The 8,722-nt window shown below is 39.6% G+C and overlaps 1 protein-coding gene across 1 annotated transcript in view; it reads left to right on the forward strand.

Moving 5' to 3' along the window:
* The window catches only part of SPATA18 (spermatogenesis associated 18), a 45,831-nt gene extending 38,860 nt beyond the window's left edge, over positions 1–6,971 (forward strand). The window contains exons 10-12 of the mRNA XM_055588540.1: positions 543–666; positions 3,955–4,038; positions 6,633–6,971. Of these exons, the coding sequence (XP_055444515.1) occupies positions 543–666; positions 3,955–4,038; positions 6,633–6,734 (310 nt within the window). The 3' untranslated portion in view covers positions 6,735–6,971. The remainder of the gene's footprint in view (positions 1–542; positions 667–3,954; positions 4,039–6,632) is intronic.
* The last annotated feature ends 1,751 nt before the right edge of the window (positions 6,972–8,722 follow it).

Consider the following 8,722-nt stretch of genomic DNA (forward strand, 5'->3'; position numbering starts at 1 on the left):
TAAATTGAAGTATAGTTGATTTGCAATGTTGTGTTAGGGTTGCTCCATTATGCAATGGATGGCACGTTGGACTTCCACAATGTTGTGTTAATTTCTGCTGTACAGCACAGTGATTCAGTTATACATATATATTTACATTTTTTAAAAATATTCTTTTCCAGATGGTTTATTATAGGGTGTTGAATGTAGTTCCCTGTGCTATACAGTAGGACACTGTTGTTTATCCATCTAAATATACTATTTTGCATCCGCTAACAGCAGCCTCCCGCTCCACCCCTCCCCCAACCTCCTCCCTCTTGGCAACCCCAGTCTGTTCTCTATGACATGACTTTTTCTTAGTGAGCTCATGTTGGGTCCTTGTGATAACTGGTTCCTATTCTAGGAGCCCACAACTGTCTCTTTAATAATAGAATCGGGATCCATATTTATCCAGGTTTGAGCAGAATGAAAGATGAGAATTTTACACTGATAACCCTCCCCTCCCGGTTAGGTTACATAACTGCTTAACCTCTCTTTCTTGTTCTTTTGTGTGTTCATAACAGGTACCGTCGAAGCTATGACTCTGATTTCACGGCTCCCTTGGTCTTCTATCATGTGTGGCCTGCTCTCATGGAGAATGACTGTGTCATCATGAAGGGAGAAGCTGTCACCAGGAGAGGGGCTTTTGTACGGTGGCCTTGTGTAGTGACAATTCATCCCAAGTGTTTGATTCACAAGTTCGAGAACATTTATAAACCCAAAGATTGTATAAAAGAAGTTCATAAGGGTTGTTTGATAAGATTTCATACAAAGGAGAGGAATGGGACTGTTGTGAAAGAACAGATTCTTTTCTTTGACTCATGAGTCTTCAGAATTTCCTGGCAGTCTTTTCTTTGTCTATTGCTTTATTTGTAAGATGGAGGTGGTTTAGTTGCTAAGTTGTGTCTGACTCTTTACCACCCCATGGCCCACCAGGCTCCTCTGGGACATCCCAGGCAAGAATACTGGAGTGGTTGCTACATCCTCCTCCAGGGGATCTTCCCGACCCAGGGATTGAACCCACATTTCCTGCCTTGGCAGGCCATTCTTTACCACTGAGCCACCTGGAAAGCCTCTTTATAAGATAGAACTGGTTCTAGTTGCCTTCTTCATCTTATAAATAGTATGCTATTATAAAGGCAAAGCCTTCGAGCTCACCTGTTGGAGGCATTCTATAATTCTAAGCATTTAAAAGTGATTGATTAACTTTCAGAACACGGTCAAATTTTTATTGACAGTTCTCTGTTTGGAAATATGTCCTGTTTGGAACGTGTCCTGTTTTTCTCTCCTTGGTATGATGTGTAAGGAGCGGAAGGATGGAGAAAAAGAGGGCAGAGGAGGTGGGGAGAGAGTAGTCAATCAGTTTCCTATATACATCAGCTGTAGAATGCTTTGAACATGTCAAATAATTGGAAAGCCTTCAAAGTGGAATATTAGGTATGCAAGTGTGTGAACATGTGTGTGTTAAGGTGGGGATTGGGTGTTGGAACTGGTTGCTGTGGATGCTTGGATATTCAGCACGTTTCCCATTATGGAGTTTTACCCTGCCCTTCCTAGAAGGAGGTAAGTGAATTCTGGAGAGAAGCTCCTGGGTCCAGAGCAAAGCCACCACCTGAGTGGTCTCAGTTCCTGTTCTCTTTGACTTGGAGAAGACAGAAAGTGTTTCATGGCAGCTTTTCACATGCAGAGTGTGAGAAGCAGAGTAGTATATTTTAAAAGAACTTAAGAAAAGGGTTTTTGCAGCTTAAACATCTCAATAGAGCAAATAGTATCTCAGTGAACTATTCTGTGCTATGAAAGCTGAGGCCGTAGAAATTGGTTGTGTTGACTTGAGAATTGCACATGCTCACATGAAGTAAGCTCGTAAAATTGCTTCTTGCCCTTAAAACAATCACCCTCTGTTAAGAAACTCTTAATGTAGACTGTCAGCAGTATAGTTTGGAAGGGGAGGAGCCACTATTTCTATGTTCTACATCAAATAGCAATTGCCTTTTAACTTCCTTTGTCTCTCTCCTTAAGTGCACCATCAGTATTTACCCAAGTTGAAACTCCCAAACTTAAAGAAAATACCCTAAAATCAAAAGCAGAAAAGGAAAGGGTTGAATGAAAGGATCTGATAAGAAGACTTTGACTAGTAAAATCTCATTGTAGAAAACAGAGTTTTCTTTTTTGAGCCTTGATTTAGTTAGAGAGTGGAAGGTCCACAGTGGTGATTCACTCATGCACTCACTCATTAATTCATTTTATTTGGTAGTTATTTATGACCCAAGCACTCTGTTTAGGTGCTTGGGATCCAGCAATGAACAAAACAGCCACAAATTCCTGCCCACATGGAGCTTACAGTCTCCAACACTTGGAAACTTGAACGTAATTTCTAACAGCTTCTGCATCAAAACAAAGTTCTGTTGCAGGAAGGGGTCCCCTTCCAGGGCCTAAAACTGGGCTCTTGTCTAACACTCAGAAATGAATTGTCCGAGGAGACACATATGTTGACAAAGCAAGAGATTTTATTGGGAAAGGGCACCCAGGTGGAGAGCAGTAGGGTAAGGGAACCCAGGAGAACAGCTCTGCCATGTGGCTCACAGTCTTGGGTGATGGGATTTATGGTGATGGGATTAGTTTCCAGGTTGTCTTTAGCCAATCATTCTGACTCAAGAGTCTTTCCTGGTGGTGCAAGCCTTGTTCAGCCAAGAACAAGGATGGATGCCAGAGAGGAGGATTCTGGGAGGTGGTTGGACATGTGGTGTCTCCTTTTGACCTTTCCCGAACTCTTCCATTTGGTGGTGGCTTATTAGTTCCATGTTCCTTACCATGACCTCCTGTCATAAAACAACTCATGCAATCAATCTAAAAAACCAATCAATCTAAAAAAAAAAAAAAGTCACAAACCCTGCAGCCCTCATCCCAAATGTTTCTAGGGACCAGAGATGACCATCCTGTTAGGTCTCCTGTTTGGCCCCTGTCTATTTCATCTCTGAAAGGAGGCAACAGTTTTGAACTAAATTGCTGTTATTACAAGGGTAAATGCTGGTTTTAGGCAAAAAATACCTTGACTTAGATCAGGTAGAGAGAGACTTCTGCTCTGCTAGGCAGATCTACGCCCATGCACAGCAGGAAGAAGTTACAGAAGAAAGACCTCCGCCCCAATTCCCAAGAAGTACCTTGAGTATGAAGTCTCTCAGGGGAGAGTTGTTAGGGGAAGCACACTGATTGAAACTGCCCACCTTGGCCAGGCGCCATAGTAACCATTTGCATGAGTTGTGTTATGACAGGAGGTCCTGGTAAGGAACATGGAACTAATAAGCCACCACCAAATGGAAGTGTTCGGGAAAGGTCTAAGGGAGACACCACATGTCCAACCACCTCCCAGAATCCTCCTCTCTGGCATCCATCCTTGTTCTTGGCTGAACAAGGCTTGCACCACCAGGAAAGACTCTTGAGTCAGAATGATTGGCTAAAGACAACCTGGAAACTAATCCCATCACCATAAAACCCAAGACTGTGAGCCACATGGCAGAGCTGTTCTCCTGGGTTCCCTTACCCTACTGCTCTCCACCTGGGTGCCCTTTCCCAATAAAATCTCTTGCTTTGTCAACATATGTGTCTCCTCGGACAATTCATTTCTGAGTGTTAGACAAGAGCCCAGTTTCAGGCCCTGGAAGGGGTCTCCCTTCTTGCAACAGTTCCATTAGCACCAAGAATTTGAATATCCCAAAGTTCATTGTAAGGAGATTTTATTGAGAAATATCCTAGAATTATTGTCAAATGTTGTGCAGCTATAAGAAATTAGTGTACCTCATGCTGATGACCAGTACCAGGCAAGTGTAATCATGTCAGAAAATTTCTTGTTCATTCTATGGGATATAAGTATTGTTTTAAGCCACATGGGCTCTTACAAACCACTGACTTTTTTTCTTTCTTTCTTTTTTTTCCCAGTGGAATTCAGTGCGATCTGTAAGTCGATGTCGAAGCAGGAGTTTAAGCCCTATCTGCCCTCGTACCCGTATTGGTTTAGGCATGGTATGTATCTGTCTCATTGTTTTTACACAAAATCATCTTATGTATTTTTTCATCCACAGTTACCTATAAAAGAGGTGATGGTAAGTCTGGAGGTAGAAAGAGAACCTGCTGTAGTCACCTTAGATTAATTTCTATCTGATCTTGGGCTAAGGAATTTATCATTCTAGAAAGAAGGAAATAGAGGTAGTTATTTTTTTTATTTATTAGGCATTTCATTGCTTTATTTTTATCTTTAAATGAAAATGGGCTATTAGTTATCAATCCGTTTTCTGAACAGAGAATGGGACATCTTAGTCAACTGATCTCTGCACACACCAGTCCCTGGTTCCTCTAGAACTTCTTGTATGAGCTTGGAGAAGTTGCTCAAATGATCTGGATTTCAATACTGTATAAAGGGGATTGCAGGTATTGATTTTCCTCCAAATTTCAAAGTAGGAAGAATTAAGATTAGTCTTGCGTATTTGTTCTTAGGATTACTAATAAGTCTGTCAAAGAAAAAAAAAAAAAAGCAAAAATACCTCTAAAGACTGTGGTGATAACATCCCTAAAACCTGACATTATTATGAATCACCACTGTTCATTCATTCGGTCATAATATTTAGTTAATGCCTTTTGAATACGTGTCTGGACTAAGACATGTGGATACCAGATAGGCTAACAATTTCTTTTTCTTCAAATAAAAATTCTTTGAATATTTGTTCAACCTAGTTTTGGGGAGAGTGGTGAAGAAGGAGGATCGCATTTGTCAAGGCTCCATTTCTCTGAAATTATCTCTAGTGATGCAGCTCTAGCCCCCTACACTTCTAAACCCTTCTCAGCAAAACATTATGTTTAATAAAGTTCCTATCAAACATTTCTTCTGTACCGTGTGGATGCTAGACTAGGAGGAGAGGGGCAACACAAAGATGATTAAAACATGTTCTCTTTCCTGAATGGGTTTCAATATAGGAAGATCAGTATGGGAAGATCAGTATGATTTAAACAAAGTAACTGAATGAGGTATATGATAGAGTCCATGAAAGAGGCACTGTGTACTAAAGCTGTCAGAGGAGGCAGTGATTCCCTCTGGATTTGGTTCATGGGGGAGGTGGTATGTGATCTTACAGAGTTTTTATGGGTTGGGGAAGACTATCCATAGGAATAAAATGGCCTGAGAATGCAAAGGCATGTCAGATATGGTTCTTCTGCGCTTGCAGATTTTAATATAACTTAATTATCCTTATTGCCGAATAAGTATTTACCATAGGTAAAAGCAAAAGGATTGTACACTTAATGGGCTGATAAAGAGACATCTTATGAGTTTTATACTGGAAGAATAAAAATTCTCCTCATCCTAAGAGGAAGTGTTATATCAGAAGCAAGAGCAATATTAGCCACTTGTCCTTATAGCCACGACACATTTTAACTCTGGACACTGACTGGAAGATTTATCAATGGGCAGCATCCCTCTGTGACAAGTACCTATACATGTTTGAGCCCTTCCTCTCTCTTTCTTTTGTCCCCTGGGTAAACAAAACTTTTTATAAGAATAAATGCATTCTCAAAGGTGAAACTATTGCCAAAATTCTGTCCCTTTCTGCCATCATCTCCTTACAATAAGACTGGTACAAATATTTTTGGTTAATCTGATTGACTTGTTTGAGATTTCATAGGCAGAACAGCCTCTATCTTTGCTAGTGTCTATTTAAAGTGAAAGCTCAGAGTAAGAATGATGCCTGCAGTCAATTATTTCTGAGCCATGTCAGGCTTGTAGGTAACTGGGATAGCTGGCTTTTGTTCAGTGAAAGCAAAGATGAGATTTGACATGTGGGTATTTTCTGGCTTCCCAGGGACTCCCTTTAATAGGCAGCATTTTGGACACATGAGATAATTCATATAAAGGATGTGCCAGAGAGTGTTTGATAATTTTAGCCTTAATTAATCTTCATAATTATAATAATACCTTCTGGAAGCCATGGAATTCAGTATGGCCAGTGAGCATCCAATCTCAAAAAATGTTTAGCAACTGTTAACAACCACCACCACAAAAGCCAACAAAACCCAGGCCATTGAGCCCAGCTTTTAATTAATAATAAATAATTTAAGCTAAGTTGAGTATACATGCACTTCGGGAAGTATAAAAGGAATCATAGGGCAAAAACTTCAGGGCAAAGCCACCATAGCTCTAAACTGCTTCAGAGCAACTGTTTAGCTGGATTTAGAGAAAAAACATCAAAAGGATTCACTGTTTGAGCTTCATCTACTGTGTAATTCGCATTACACTTTTATATTTTCCAGATATCTCGAAGCCGGAGTCCTTCTCCAATAAGATGTGGATTGCCAAGTAAGTGGGATTGTCTAGGTGAAGCAAGGTTTCTGTTTTTTAATGCTTCTCTTAGTACTCAGCATGGAGCAGCAATATGAATGTTTTGCTTCCTGGAGACTGGCAGGCTACAGTCCATAAGGTCCATAGGGTCCCAAAGAGTTGGACACGACTGAGCAACTAACATTTTCACTTTCAAACTTGGATTAACCACCCATCTTTTGTTTAGGTCTTCTCAAAAGAAAGTCTAAAAAATCAACCATAATAATGATTCCTTTCTTTTTCTCCTTAGGGTTTTAAAACCAACAGCCATTTTCCTCTGCCCAGGACACTCCAATGGCCAGCTTACCCAGCTCTTCCACCTGCCTGCTGTGTTGCCTCAGACCTCACTTAAGCTAATGTGACAAGGCAATTCTGTGTATCACTTCACACAGAGAGTTAAATGTTTTGGCTTAGTGCATTTGTAACTGCAGATACATTGCATTTTATTTTATTTTTATAGATACAGATTCCATTAATTTGATAAAAACTATTGCCTAGGTGTTTAGGATCATATTCATTTGAAGCAAAGTCCATTATACAGGTTCAGGATTCTCAACCTGAAACACAAGGCTCTTTTATAACAACTAAAGTGAAAAACTTTTACTGTGCTATGTCCAAAAGACAAGAAGAGTCGTTTCAATTTGCAGAGTGATCATAAATATTATGATTGCTGGTTTTAGATTTAGCTGGGAAACAATCTGGGGTGTTTTTATTTTCTTTGGGGACTTGGAAGAGAGCCCCAGTCTCAAGTTGGGGAACTTATAGCATAACAGGGATGTCAGGCTACATGTACATGAGGATGATTTAGGAAAGTATAGTTCATTGGTTGGCTTCTGTTTTCCTGCTGTGAAGTGCCCAGTTTGGTTTAGTTGAGCACTGTTGGTTGAAGCTACCTACTTGAGAGAGTTCTCTTGCTTCATAAATGTGGAGTGGTGATTTGGGTAGAAGCTAACTTGGAGACTATATGTTAGTTACCTTGTGTTTATCTCCTGGGAATGTTTCTGAATGAAGTTTTAATGTACATGTTAAATATAAAAGCTACCTGACATCTTGACATCTTTTACCTATTCTACTTAGTTGGTTATAAACTCAGATCTCCTAAGAACTCCATCTGACACCGATGGTGGGAATGTAAACCGATGTAGTCACTATGGAGAATGGTATGGAGGTTCCTTAAGAAAGTAAAAATAGAGCTACCGATATAACCCAGCAATCCCACTCTTAGGCATCTATCCAGAGAAAAGCATGAATTGGAAAGGACACATGTACCCCAGTGTTCATAGCAGCACTATTTACAACAGCCGAGACATGGAAGCAACCTTAGTATACATCAACAGATGAATGGATAAAGGAGACTGGTACATATATTCAATGGAATACTACCCAGCCATTAAAAGAATGAACTAATGCCATTTGTAGTAACATGGGTGGACCTGGACATTACCATGCTAAGTGAAGTAAGTCAGACAGAAAGATAAATATTGTATGATATTGCTTACACATGGAACCTAAAAAATGATACAAATGAACTTATTTACAAAACAGAAACAGATTCACCAGACTTACAGAACAGATTTATGGTTACACTGGGAGAAGGGTGGGGAGGGGGAGGGATAGATTAGGAGTTTGGGATTGACTTGTACACACTGCTGTATCTAAAATGAAATGTGTTTCTATGAAAAAAATAAAGAAAGGTACATGCCTGAAATGCAGAAGAGTTCTCATTGAATAGCTGATTAATAAATGACATTTAGCTATGCTAAACAATTAAAAAATAAAATAGCACTATTGTTTTTGATTTTTGCTTAGTGAAAAATTCAATTTAGAAAAATGTACTAAAGAAGAAAGTTTTTTTAAATCTTAAAAATAAAAAGAACTCCATCTGACTGAAACTGAAACTCAAGGCTAAAAGCTAAGGGAACCATTTGTAGCTTTTAAATAGAATGTCTGTCCCTTGATTTCTTCACTGTGAAGTACTGTTGAAAAAGTTCAAGCTCTTGATGGAATGATAAGTAATGTTTTTGCTTTTATTTGTCCATTTTAATGCCGTCTTTAAATGCAAGCTTCGCAAACAATAACTTTTGCCGTGTGCCTTTTAGAGAGAAGCTCCAAATTGGTCACAGCTCAGTTTGCATAAGTTCAGCCAGAACCAGCAGGTGGGGCTATTTGGGTGAAAACAAATAAAAAACAAAATGAAAACCCTCTCAGATAACAAAAAGGAAAACTTCTCTAAAGCATCTGTCTCTTGTGTTGGGACACAGGCAAGGGAGAGACCTCTCTAGCCTCCACCCCTTGGTCTAATGGTCACCAATTTATTCTGAAAGTGAAAGTGGAAGTGTT

Source organism: Bubalus kerabau, chromosome 7 (assembly GCF_029407905.1).
Source record: "Bubalus kerabau isolate K-KA32 ecotype Philippines breed swamp buffalo chromosome 7, PCC_UOA_SB_1v2, whole genome shotgun sequence".
In the NCBI taxonomy this organism is placed as follows: Eukaryota; Metazoa; Chordata; class Mammalia; order Artiodactyla; family Bovidae; genus Bubalus; species Bubalus kerabau.